The 14,651-nt window shown below is 40.9% G+C and overlaps 1 protein-coding gene across 1 annotated transcript; it reads left to right on the top strand.

Moving 5' to 3' along the window:
- The first annotated feature begins 13,570 nt into the window (after positions 1–13,570).
- LOC148870782 (WUSCHEL-related homeobox 5-like) lies at positions 13,571–14,337 on the top strand. Its single transcript, XM_088967335.1, has 2 exons — positions 13,571–13,928; positions 14,138–14,337. Exons 1-2 carry the CDS (start codon positions 13,571–13,573, stop codon positions 14,335–14,337), a joined length of 558 nt encoding a protein of 185 aa, XP_088823461.1.
- The last annotated feature ends 314 nt before the right edge of the window (positions 14,338–14,651 follow it).

Genomic DNA, 14,651 nt, shown 5'->3' with positions numbered 1-14,651 from the left:
TATTGCCAAACACAAGCAAAAGTGAACTAGAGTGCAAATTTACCCTTTTGCATCGTTTGCGCTAATGCACTCCTGCAAGCGGTTATGATATGAGTCAATCGCCACGGTGGAGAAAGATGGTCCACCAACAAGAGGTTAAGGTGGTGTTTGGCACCATGTTCATCTCGTGAATGGGCACGGGATGAACACCCGTTCTGTAGGCTAGTCCCGTCCACACCCAAATTTCTCATCCACGACAAAATCTTGTGGTTAGAGACCGTCCACACTTGACTTTTGATTCCTTACTTCACACTTTTCCTCGAAGGCTGAAACCCTATTGTTCGTTTCACATTTTAATATTTTTGTTAATAAAATATTAATTATTTTACTTAATTTTTTTAAAATTTTAATGTTTTATCAATAAAATAATATTTAAAAAAATATTTTTTAAAATTTTAATTATTTTACTATTGTTTTTATAAAAAAATAATGTTTATTGGTTAATATTAATTCATGGATGCATGTTTCAATATATTTATCATATGCAATGCAAAAATTAGATAATTATGATTAATTGTGTAGATCCAGGCAAACGGTTCTGTTTTACCCCAAACTCGATTTTTGGTTGAAAACTGTTAAAAAAGTCAACAACTTGTTGACCCGAGCGATCAACCCGTTCAATGGTTTTTTATCATTTTTTATTTTTAATTTTTTTTAATTTGTTTGTTAAAACGGGTCGTCCGTTCGAACCAAATGGTTGGACCATTGACCCAAAAATCGATAGCCAGAACAGTTCTATTTCTTGGTCTCTTTTTAAAATGTTGGTGTAAATCATTCATAAATGTATATGAGATACATGAAATCAAAAAGTGTGATGTGGACCACGCCCATAGAATGCCACTGTGAGTATGGACTGATCCAGTCCACACAATTTATCCATATTTCAGAACACCTATGAAATATGGTATAGTATGAATTAGTCCCTGCCACAGGGTGTGATGTGAGCCGATCCACACCCACTAATTTTTCACTCACACTACAAAACACCCTCTAAACGATTTTTTCCGCATCACTTTCAATAATCATTGTTGATAGATCGATGTAGCTGATTTACCAAAAATATTACTACAAAAATTGACTCAGCTGCAGCCGTTTTTTGAGTTATCACACTGAATGGGGCCTGCCTTCCCTAGCCAAAACAAAAGCACCATTGTGGGGTTTCGCATCACAATACCCACCGCTCCAGCCTCCAGCCCCAACTTTGAAAGCAGCATCAATATTAATTTTCAATACATCAGTTTCTGGCTTGCACAATGTAGTTGGAAAATCATTTTGCACTGAAAGTACCTGTGGAATATCCAAAGCGCGCATTAGAGAACTGTAAACAACTATTGGTCTTAGCAATCAGTGTCTCTTACAAAATTGTTGTTATGATTCTTGTAAACAAATTGAAGCCTCTGCTATAAAAATGCATTGGACCTTTTCAAAGTGAATTCTCTCCGGTATACATATTTCAGACAATATTGTCATAGTCAAGGAGGTGGTACACATTATGAGGAAGCTAGCAAAAGCTAGATCTATCGTAAGCCTATAATAAAATTGAATGGTAATTCATTTTGAAGGTCCAATCATCTTTAGGATTTATTTATTGATAACTTTTGCAACATTGTATATAATTATCTGTTCTTGTTAATGGACATCCAGGGGAATTTTTTCAACCAAGACAGGATGTCCTTACATATAAACTGTTGGAGGATGGTTTGCGAGGAATAAAATTTGGAAGGACAGGTATATCTTAATCATCTATTTTTGCAAATGTTGTATGTCTGAAATTAATTGTCTAAACTAAACTAAAGGAGCAGCTGGATTTATTTTGTAAATGGTCGGGTCAGTCAGTGTGTTGATTTTATGAATTCTGCCATTCACTATAGTAGTAATTAATAACCATCGAAGAATTCGGAATTCAATTTCTCATTTCTTGGGGATGAGGCACATGCAAAAAATGAAATGTATATGGGTGTAGCTCTTCTTCAAAACAGTGGTAGGTGTAGCGATTGGACACTATATATATTAATTGAACGTGTAGTGATTGGACACTATCAAAACAGTGATGTAGCGCGATCTGGGCACTCCTAGCTGACTGTTAACTGGCTCCTTGCTGGCAACGAATGGCATCTGAGATGATGAAAGGAAGGATTCCTGGGGATTTATCCGGTGGGAATACTCTGATGCTTAAGTTAGTACTGTGTATGAGAAGTAAAGGAAAAAACGAAGGCTAAGAGTGGAGGTTGCACAGTTTTCCTGTACTCGAGAGATTGGAGGTTTTTCAATAAGAGCTTTCTCCTCTGCCCCAAAGGCTTTTATAGGGGCGCTCCTCGGGAGATTGGACATAACCGCCACTGGGCCCCCTGCCACAACCGTTACCTGCCAGGGCTGCGCAGGTGGCCGTTGTGACGTAATCCTTACCCGGGTGAGTGACACATCTCCAAAGTGACATGCACACCTCCGCCTACTGAGAGACGTGGGCGCAGACTGTCAAAAGGACAGGGACTGCGTCGTCAGTAAGGGATATGGCGCAGTCTGATTGGTACGGCCTGTCAGATAGAAGCTTCCTGTGGAATGCTCGTGCGACCCACTCGCGAGCTACTTTGCAGCGAGCTCGGAATACTTCAGGAGTACCCTTAGTAGAATTAGTCCTCGGGATGGCTTGTCTGTTTGGGAGTTTGGGCAAGCTAGTTTTCTTAACTTGTGAACTGAAATTGCCACGGAATATCCCTTTGGGGGTAGCTCGGAAAACCCGGAGCTTGCGTCGTGACGAACTGCTTTATGGGCCCGTTACTTAGCTATACCGGACCACAATGTTAAGTTGTCACTTACGTCGGATCAATGTCCATGTGTCGCCATTTCATAAATCAGATTAAATCATCCTTTATCAGTTAACAAATTGGAAAATTCACAAACGAGTAGGCAAGTATTGATCAAATCCACTTTGGAAGCAGTCCCTATCTATCATATGCAAATTCAGTTCAAACATATACATCTGTAAATGAATGAATAGACCGTAGACCGAAAACTGATGGTGGTCTCGGTTTGCTAGCAGCTGATATATGCATAACCAAATTCTACTTACTAAATTGGGCTGGCGATTTATATTACAATAAGACATTCGTTATGGGCTCAGGTTTTGGAAGCAAAATATCTGCAAGGTAAACATTTCTGGTTGGTACAGGAAAATTCTTGCATTTCTCATATATGGAGAGGAGTCTATTAACTACTGGTACGGGCTGGAATTAATATTGATTTCTTTCGTGATCCATTGTGTGATGTCAATTTCTTGTTTTCATGATTATATTAGCACAAGTCAACCATCTTCACGTCTATCCTATATTATTGATGCTACAACGCATATGCGGTGTCATCAACGATTATAAATACATACAAAATGTAAGGTTTACACTCTACATATTTATTTATTCTCTCCTTCCAAACTGAGCCTAATAAATCCATTGAAAGCCTATCTCTATTGAAATGGAGTTGAACTAGAGTCCTTCTCTGATATGTTGTTTGACTCAGATGATGTAGATGTGCACAAGTTATGAGAGTCATGATTATCATCCCCCCTCAAGTTGACGGGAAAAGGAGTTACAGTCAGCTTGCGCCGAAGAGCAATGAACCAAGGTGAACTTAGAGAGGATTCGTGAAAACATCGGCAATTTGGTCCCCGTGAGAAGATGAATTGAAATAATAGAGTACGTTTAGAGAGTTATTCTCTCACAAAGTGGAAATCAATCTCTATATATTTTGCACAGGGATGAAAAAAAAGATTGTCAGTCGAATAAGTTCATCCATGCCCCCCATGGCCACCTAGTTTTCTGGAAATATATTTAAAACTGAAATATGTATTTTAGACATATATATAAAAACAAAAATATATATACAAATACATTAGAATATATATTTTCTGGAAATATATATCTGACATATTTCATAATATATATTTTTTAGATATAGATATTGGAATATATATTTTCAGATATTTCAGTTTTTAGTTAATAGGAACTAAGTCGGGTCGGGTTAGGTCGATTTGAGTTTTCACATAAGAAAACCGAAATCGACCCAAACCATTGGTTTATGAATTTATACAACCCGAAACCGACCAGTGCTGATGAAAATCCGGACGACTCAGATTGGATCGGTCTAGGTTGATCGATTTGGTCGGGTTGGGCAGCGGCCCTACCATTGACCAACTTTCCCCTTTCAAAATCCAAAAAATAAATGGACTGTACGAATGAAGCTGAGTTGGGGGCAATTCTAAGATAGTTGATTGTTCACTATTATAGTGAATCAATGTTGGAATAACTTAACTATAGTCTCCGATTCCAAAATTGCCATCAATGCCTACTATGGAAAAAGTTCAACAATGTTTATGGACTTGTCAAGATAAGCTTGATGTTATTTTGGATATTATTAAAAACTTATTTAATATTTTGTTTGTATATAATAGGGTAGAAGACTTAAACATACCTTGAATTTTTAGAAATTGACTTAAACATAGCTTGTGACTTTTTACCCTTCATTTTCTTTTAAATTTTCAAAAAGCAATAAAAGAATTGCTGAAAGTAATTTGATTTACACATAAAAGGCTTCTCTTAGAATTCAGAATTCCCACTCTTCTTAAATAAATTTGTATTTAAATCAAAGTAGGAAAAACAACGCAAAAGAATAGCTGAAAGTAAGTTGAATCGTGTTCAAATTAATCAACTTGAACACGAATTTGTATTCAATTTTTTTTCATTGAAAAACTTATTTCAATCCATATACAATGGTTATAGGATTACACAAAATCCAATTAGGGCATAGAGGGAGGGATGAGGGCTATCGTTGCCTTTGTGTGGTTGTGTTTCAGTTTGGCGAATCAGTCGGTTAGTCAGTCTAGTGCTACAAATTTATTTTAGGTGATGAAAGTAAGTTTATTTATTTATTTTAGCAATTCTTTAAATCCTACAAATTTATTTCAGCTATTCTTCTAGGTTTATTATTTTAATTGTTTATTATTCATATTTGAACTAACTTTTGTGGTTCACTTGGGTTGGATGTGTATATTATACTAATATTATTCACTAAAATATGCCGCTTGATGATGGGCATATTAGGCTGTATGTTCACCTATGCACTGTATATTTTCCGACTCATTTGACTATACCAGAATAGAAAGACCAAAAGGATGAAATAAATAAAAGTTTATTTCTTTCTTGAGCGATCCACTTCACACAGAAGTAAAGAAAGACAAAAGGCCGGAGATGGACAGAAACCGATCGGATACGTAGCCTTGAATTCACGTACGCGTGCTCATTAATATAAGCCTTTCTGTGTCGTCTTAGCCATCTCCATTCTACCCTAGTCTTCTTCGCGATTATCACTGAAAAACATTTTACCGCTTTTGCTTTGTGTGTCTGTCTGTGTAACGTTATTGGAGTTGGGATCCCCGGAATCAGATCTCTCTCTCTCTCCTCTTCGAAGTTCGTGGGAACGTGAATACGTGATTTATATACGAGGATCTACATAGACAAATGCAAAGGACAGCAATACCCGACAGATAGCTCTCTACCCAACTCCCATCTCCCGTCAAATTCAACCTTCATCCCCCTAAAGTATTTACCTTCTCGTTTATTTTATTGATTTTTCGAGTTCTGAGAAGTATATATTATAGCCCTCGATCCCATCCTTCAATCTCAATGGGTCATGTTCCATCCAAGCATTCAATAACCAAACCCTTTTATCATCAATTTCATCTCTATTGGAGGTAAGATGATCAGAATGCACACAAAATTAAATCCGCGCGCAGCTCTCTTATTAGTATTTAATTTGTACCTATATATAAATCTTCGATGTTAATGCAGGCATGGAACGGATAAAAGTGGTAGAGGTAGAAGACAAATCCCCTGGCTGATCTTGAAGAGAATATGCCTTGGGAATTGGAGTTACGCACGCAGATCGGATTCTCTGTTCAGTAAACAAATCAGAATTTCTTTAGCAAGATTAAACTAAAAACAAGTGGAAAGACCCAAACTGAATGAATCACTCCGCCTGAGACACGACATTAGAAAAGGCAAATCGCTTCCCTTTTGGGTGTCTCCTCTTTGTCTTGTTTAAACCCTATACTCTTCTAGTGTAGCTCTTGCCCTTAAAAGACGTTCTCATCTGACGTTTCCTCCATGAATTTTACTGTGGGGTCAACCAAACTCAGTATTTGCCATCACAATCGTCCAATGGAGCTCAGACAATATCACATTGACTTGGGTTGGACCCATCTTCTTGTTGGGTTTGGATATGTATCTCTTCCCAGAAGGCTGCAGACAATTTTCGAGAACATTCCAAGCAAAAATGTACTAGTTTATTGTCCAATTTTGTACTCTTCTGACTGTCTGGTCTGGGTAAGGATCAAAGTATATATATGTTGCCATTAATGGTGAAAAACTTGACTTTTAATAACTAATAACGATAGAGAAATACGAGGAAAATTATAAACTATGAAAAGCTTGGCCAGTGGGAGAAAGAGAACAGAATCTCCATTTCAGTCAATGGAAACTGAAGACTGAATTGTACGCATGGCGTATTCTGGCAGAGCGCGCAACTCATACAGTCATACGTCTAAAAGAAATGGCATGGAAATTGCCCAAAATTCACCGTAACTAGATTTTATTTTCTAAAACCCACCACCGGTTTATTTTTATTTTTCAAAACTCACCATGACCCAAGTTGTCCAAATCAACCGAAATGCAAGTTTCATGACCAAACTGCCTCTAAATAGTGAGTTAGTTAGTTAGTTAAACAATTTTTTAACTGAAGTGCCCTTAAGCGCCCAAATTTCTCTCATATATAAGATTTCTGCTTGTTGAGATGAGAGTCTTTCTTGCTCTCAACATCCAATTAAGGATGAGTCTTTGCTCTCAACGTTCAAGAAAGAGTCTTCTTACTCTCGACGTTCAACGAACCTCTAACCGGTTACTTCACCTTCATTTTTTTTTTTTTCCACTTTTGCTTAATTAGGGCACTCGCTTTTTCATTGAGTGTGATGGTGGTTTTTTGTTTCAAAGCCACATGTTACAGGTTCCCTAGCCAGAAGCGGCTGACGAACACATAGAAAAAACAAAATTTCTAGAGCACCCATCATCCACTAAATTCCAAAACGAACAGATAAATTGATTGGATCTCCATTAGAATATTTCTGTTATTTCTTACTTTTGAAGAAAAAATGTGGTGGAGAAATTTCATGTTTCAGGACTGAGGAGTGAGTGGATTCCTTTTGGAATGAACAGGAATTTGATGTTGTGGTGGGAGATGTAACAATCATAGCAAATCTATCATTTATGTAGATTTTACATTGCCTTACACTGAATCAAGAGAAGCTATGGTGATGCCAATCAAAGATGATCATAGAAAGAATGCTTGGATTTTTTTCAAGCCTTTGACTTGAGATCTATAGCTGACGATTTGTAGCCTTCATCTTTACTGGCATTGTGGTTTGGGTTCTTGAACACCGAATAAACACAGAGTTCAGGGGATCACCCAGACAGCAACTTGGAATGATAATTAGGTCTTTTTTGGTCTATATTGGTTTGGCCACATCATCATTCCACGCGGATGAAGCAAGAACAGGTTTCTAGAAAAGAAACTTAAAGTTCCTAGATAATTCTTTTATCATCGTTTCTAACACTATTAAACAAAAGAACTAAGATTGGTGTGTTCCTTTAAATCTCTTTAATCAATCACTTCTATTGAAATCATCTTTAAAACATCTTCCTCCTCGGGTCGGATCAGAATCAGGATGCTAATTAGGTATTTTTTCAGCTTGTAGAAGGCGAGCTGACATTCTTCGGTCCATTCAAAATCCTTGCTTTTCTTTATTGCCTTGAAGAAAGGTAGGCAGCGATCTGTCAACTTGGACATGAAATGGCTCAGATCGGCTATCATGCCGTTTAGTCTCTGAACCTCTTTTAGCTTACGAGATGGTTTCATGTCTAAGATGTCCCTTATTTTTTTAAGATTGGCTTCGATGCCACGTCGGTTAACTATGTATCCTAGGAATTTACCCGAGGTGACACCGAAGACGCATTTGTTGGGGTTTAGTTTCATGTTATATTTACACAAGATTTCGAAAACACTTTGCAAGTAGTTCAATAAAGATTTTGAAAACTGGGTTTTTATAACCATATCATCTACATAACATTCGACCTTGTTGCCGATTAACGGCTCAAAAATTCTATTTACAAGTCTTTGGAAGGTCGCCCCGGCATTTTTTAGTCCAAAGGGCATGACCTTATAACAAAACAAATCGAGCTCAGTAATGAATGTTGTTTTCTCTTCATCGGTAGGGTTCATCTTAATCTGACTGTATTCTAAGTACGCGTCCAGAAAGCTCAGCAACTCGTGCCCTAAGGTCGCATCCACTAGACGGTCGATCTTAGGGAGTGGGAAACAATCCTTTGGGCAAGCTCGATTCAGGTCGGTATAATCGATGCACATGCACCATTTACCATTGGCCTTTTTTACTAGAACTGGGTTAGCTACCTAGCTCGGGTAAAGGACCTCCCTGATAAAATCGGTTGCTAAGAGTTTCCCGACCTCCTCGTCGACTATCCTCCAGCACTCCGACCCGAGGTTGCGTTTTTTCTGTCTAACGGCCCTGACTAAAGGATCAGTGTTTAAATTGTGAGTTATAATCTTTGAATCTATGCCGGGCATCTCTTCCACGGACCATGCAAATACATCTAAATTTTTAATTAAAAAGCTTACCAGCTAAGAACGGAGTGGTTCCTCGATCGATGTGCCGATCTGGAGAGTTCTGGTTGGATCTTCTGTTGAGACCAGAATGTGGACCGTCTCTTCTGTTGGCGTGGCTCGCTCCTCGGGATACTCCACAGGTCGCTTGAGCTTGATATCAGCCGCTAGCTTGGCTTTCCCCTTGAGAGCGCGACATAGCATTTGCGAGACTCGAGCTGGTCGCCTCGCACTTTATAATTTCCCCTACTCCATAGTCCGTAGGGAACTTCATGGCCAAGTAGTAGGTGGACACCACTGCGCGAAGTGCGTGGGTAATGTGCCGACCTACTATGGCGTTGTACGGGGAGGGAGTCGCGACCACCAAGAAAGTGTGTTCGAACCTCGCAATGTTAGGCCATGTGTCGACCTCTACAAGTATTGTGACTCGCCCTAGAGGTCAGACTTCTTCTCCACTGAAGCCTACCAGAGGAGTATTTGTGGGCTTGAGATCGCCTTCCTGGAGCTGGAGCTTGTCGAAGGCGTCCTTGAACAAGATGTCATCTGAACTGCCCGAATCTACCAAGACACGCTTTACTTCAAAGTCATTTATTCTCAACTTTATGACCAGCGCGTCGTCGTGGGGGTACTGAAACCCGCACGCATCATCTTTTGTAAAATATATGGGGTCTTCGAGCCTAGGTCGCTTCGGTGGATTCTGCTCTTCATGTTCCAGTTCGTGAACTGAGGCTTTCCCTGCTGCTGAGGTGCAACCCGCAACGATGGACCCGCCAGTAATCATGTTGATTACTCTGTGGATCGGTCTTTCTTCTAGTAACTGTCTCTACAGCTGCTCACTTTGCCTGCTGCTGGACTCAGGAGCATTTCTCCTTTCCTCCCCTTGCCAATTTGTTTGGTTTTTATTTTCTTTTTGTACAAAATTTTTCAAATATCCGTGACAGATGAGCTCTTCGATCTTGTCGTGGAGATTTCTACAGTTTTCGGTACTATGACCATGATCTTTATGAAAATGATAGTATACATTTTTTTCTAGTGGCGGGATCTCCCCTCAACCGATGTGGCCACTTCACATAGGATGCGTCTTTGATCGCCATAAGGATCTCTCCCCGCTTCGCGTTGAGGGGTGTGTAGCTAGTTCTTTCGATCGGTGATGTTCGGGAAAGCTAACCTGACTTAGGAGACCGGCTTCCAGACTTGTTTCCTCCCCTGATCGGGGACTTGCTTTTTCTTCGTTTGGTGCCACCGTTATTTGAGTTGTCACCTTCTCTTTTCCTCTTCTCCGCTGGATTTTTGCTCTTTTGGTTCATCTCCTCTTCTGTTCTGATGAACTGGTCAGCGAGCTTAAGGAATTCAATGATGTCCTTGGGCTTCTTGGCTACCACATGCCACTTGAATTCCCTGTGTGTAATTTCTCTCCTTGCTACCGTGAGTCTTACAGCAGGATCCAGGTTGGGGATCTGCAAACAAGTGTCATTGAAGTGTTTTATGTAGCTTCGGATCGACTCCCCTTCTCTTTGGACTCTACTGAGGAGGCTTTCTTGAGACCTCGGGCACTTCTTGCTTGTGATGAAGTGTGAGGTGAACATCTGCACGAATTGCGCCTAGCTTTTGATCGTCCCTGGTGCGAGGTTCCTGTACCATGTGCGAGCTACCCCTTTGAATGTTGTAGAGAAGGCTATGCACATGTAGGACTCGTCAGCCCCAGCTAGATGCATCTAGTATTGGAATGAGTCCACGTGGTCATTTGGATCGAACGATCCGTCGTACTTGTCCAGCGGAGGCATTTTAAAGTCTTATGGCATAGAGGCCGCCAAGAGCTCAAAGGACAAAGGAGACGACCCTGACAAGAGAGGAGCAGTCTTTGTAGTCGTTGAGCTCGCCTCCTCTTTACCTTTCACTTGTTCCGGCTGGCTGGGAACGGAGAGCTGGCTGCGAACTGTAGTTCGTCGCACCTTGCGACGCTTTTGCTGCTGCTTCCTAACCGGCTCCGCATTGGTGTGATTGACCTCTGTGTGGTCGGGTATCATCCTGGCATGGATTGGCTCGGACTACTGATGTTGGCTGTTGTGGACGGAAGGTCCTCACATGGAGTCTGCGGCCAGAACCCCGAACCGATTCCTTGCAAGCGAACCTTCATGATGCGAAGGCCGGGGTGAAATGGCTCTGGCAGGCTGAGTGTCTCCCGATCTATTCACATTCTGCAAAGCGGGAGAAGTGACTTATTTGTCCCTCCTACCGCGAGATGAGACTTGGTTCCCAAGAGGATGTGGAACCTGGGAAGTCTCTCCCCGGCAAAGAGGGCGAGTGTTCTGACAATGGGACTGATTCTGTTGCGCTACCGGGTGCCGAGGTGGAACTGGCTGCTGATTCTGCTGTACCAGAGGGAACTACAACTGGTACTGTTACTGATAGAACTGATGAAGTACTTGCTGCTGGTATAGTTGATACTGCTGGACCTACTGCATTTGGACCTGAATGGCTCGAACACATTGTACCAGGTCGTCGAGTTGGGACTATCCAGCTTCAAGGGGATCCACAGACAGTTCAGCGAACGTCGCACCGACTACAGGAGGGAGTGGCGCGTTAACTTGCCTGGTCGCTTGGGGCACGATCAGGGTTGGAACCCTAGCCACGGTAAACAGAATGGTGAACTAACCGATGCAAACAGAAGGGAACTGAGGCTACCCCCCAGAGACGTTCATGTCATTGTTTTGTCCGACGCTGCTAGAGGAAGCCATGGATTTGATTCTGTATTTGTTGGTGGAAAGAAGCTTTTTGTAGTGAATTCCCACAGACGGCGCCAAATGATGATGTGTGATCTAGCTGCTCCCTGCTGGAGGTGATCTGGCTTCCAGGCGAACGGCGAACAATTGATCTGCAAGAGGATCAGAGAACCCGAGGTTGCTAGCCCGGCGAGTCGCTTTGATGCTTAAGTTATTATAGTGGTTGCGAGCTAAAAATAGCTTAAGAATGCAAAGAGCTAGAGAGCATATAAATCACACGTACCTTGAACCACCAGGGGTGGAGCCTTTATATAATGGAGTCCCCGTGGGTTTTACGGATCAGTTATGGGATCATCATCACGATAGGATCCATTTCCGTATAAGTTGGAAGATAATGATGCCAACTGATAAGGTTATCAATTCCGCCCTAATCGGGCGGGGAGATAATGCTAGCTGTTACACGGCGTGATCTCATGAGACCTGGGATCCGTTGGAGGGGTTTTCGGGATCACCATGTAGTGGTGTGTTGACCTATTCATGGGTCGAGCCGGGCCGGGCTCGTGTCGGGCTTTCACTCTGTATTAACAAAATTTTCTTAAGGCTCGAGCCCGAGCCCAGCCCTCATAAAAAGTTTGAAGCCCGGGCCTGAGCCTGAAATTTAGCCCATACTGTTAGCTGCTGAATAGAGAGAGAGAGAGAGAGAGAGAGAGAGAGAGAGAGAGAGAGAGAGAGATGAGTGAGTGAGTGAGTGAGTGAGTGAGTGAGTTGAATGTTGAGGTCCTGAGTCGGGCCAGGCCATCGGGCTACCCGACCCATGAACAGGTCTAGTGGCGTGTCAGTATCCCCGAACTGGGTTGAATGCTGAGGTGCCTTGGCATCGAGGTGTTCTTATTGCGATCTGGTACCAAGTCGATCTCGTCTTGAGGTGAGCTTATCCCGAGGTCATTTTAGCTCAGGGTAGTTGGGTACCCGAGCTCGATCTGCTGCGAACTGGTTACGTTAAGCTGAGTTGTCATATCTTGGTCAAGTCATGTCCATGTGTCCCTTTTTTACTAGGTTGAGCCAAATCACCCTTCATCAAGTTTCATTCATACCCAAACACTGATCAGACAACCGCCGCCGGAGGTCTCAGCAACAATGATTTTCCCTTTCTCAAATGGTAGAAAAAGCAACGGCAATCGTTTTCACATTCTAAGACGATGGAAGAATCAGTGGCAATCGTTTTCTTTTTTTCAAACAGGAGAAGAAGTAATGGCAAATGGCAATGGTTTTCCCTTTCTCAAACGTTGGAAGAAGCAGCGGCGATGGTTTTCTCTTCCATTCAACTATTAGGGTTTTGGGTTGAAAAATGATAAGATAATTTTGGGTTATTGTAAAATGGGTCGAACATCCGTTATTGTAATGGTAAAATAGTAAATTAGCAACATGCGTTAGTCAAGTGTGACATGATGAGTTTTGAATGTTTTGAAAAGTCAAATTCTCAAAATAATTTTTGAGAATTCTCAAAATAATTTTTAAGTTTAAAAGAATTGGTGATAAGTAGTGGTTAGTTTTAGACAAATTCTCAAAATAATTTTTTTTTCTTTTTTTGATAAAGATAATTCTGAAAGAAATTCAGAAACCCTACATATCTGTGTGTCTCTCTAATCTCTGTCTTCCTCTGATCTCCGAATGGATACCACCAAGCCTATAGATGATTCTTTATCATCATTATTATTATTTAATCTCCAAACTAAGGAAGTTTTGGAATAAAAAAAGTCTGTTCAGTGGCAGCTTTTGCGCATGTCTCCTTTCCTCTCTCTCTCCAGTGCACAAAAAACCAGGCCAAACTCAAATCAGAACACTCACAGTTCCATCTCATTGTTTGTACTAAACTCAAAGCAGTCGGAAATAAACAAAAAAAAAAGCCCGTTCTGCTGTTTTTTTTTTTTATTCATCTATCATTCAATAAAACAAAACAGAACAAACCCTTTGATTAACGTGGTGTAGTATATATAAACACCCCTGTTGGAACTTCTGAGTTCAGAAGCATAGAAAAGGAAGCTCAGTAACTTCATCAGAGACTCGGAGAAGAAAAGGTCGTATATATGGATGAACGAATGTTGGGTTTCTGTATTAGAGCTGGAGGATATGGATATGGTGGTGGTGGTTGTCATGCAACTGGAGGAGGTGGTGGAGGAACCAAGTGCGGGCGTTGGAATCCGACAGCAGAACAAGTTAAAGTTCTCACTGATCTTTTCAAATCCGGGCTCCGAACTCCGAGCACTGATCAGATCCAGAAGATCTCAACTCAGCTCAGCTTTTACGGAAAGATAGAGAGCAAGAACGTCTTCTACTGGTTTCAGAACCATAAAGCCAGAGAAAGGCAGAAACGCAAGAGAGTATCTGTCGACGACCAAGATTTCATCGACAGAGCAGCGGACAAAGTTTTACCAGCAACAAAACGTAAGTGACAAAACTAACGAAAGTGAACACAGAAAACCATAATAAACATCTGTATTATATATACATGAATACGTTTCAAAGGAAAAGTTTCTATTTCCTTGTTTTATAGTTTCTGTAGGAACCTCGTTGAAATATCTGGTGTTTATATTGTTGTGTTAAATATCTCCAATTCGTTGCTTTATTGATATTGAAATCCTTTAGTTTTGCAGATTTCGTGGAAGTTGATCTCGTTTCGGAGCCTGAAAGAACCATAGAAACGCTGCAGCTCTTTCCGCTGAACTCGTACCAGGAATCGGAGTCCCTGAAGCTGAGACTATTTAGGAACGAATACAAGGAAACGACATTCTCGTATGGGATCGGGAAAGAGAATGATCATCCACCATTGGATCTTCGTTTAAGCTTTCTGTGACCAGCTTCAGATCAATCTGAATCTTTTAGTAATAGTAAAGAAAAGGAAAAGACAAAAAAAGGTCCATAAATGTTTGTTATCTGGATTAAGGATCAGTTTCAGTTTTAGAGTAGACTTTGTAGCGAAGAACGGCAAAACCCTAATACAATTATATTTCTTTGAAAGTTAACTTTTTTCATGGGTTCTGTTCAGCACGTCGTTCCAGATTTTAGTGATCAGGAGGGAGCTTTAAATGCTTCGACATTCTCCTCCGACGTTGTTTTTTTATCTCTGTGTTTACTCTGTTGGATTTTATGCTTGAAATCTGCACCGTT

Source organism: Nelumbo lutea, chromosome 2, assembly GCF_056320005.1.
Source record: "Nelumbo lutea isolate HS-2025 chromosome 2, American lotus-T2T, whole genome shotgun sequence".
Classification (NCBI taxonomy): Eukaryota; Viridiplantae; Streptophyta; class Magnoliopsida; order Proteales; family Nelumbonaceae; genus Nelumbo; species Nelumbo lutea.
This window is presented reverse-complemented; position numbering and strand designations above follow the sequence as displayed.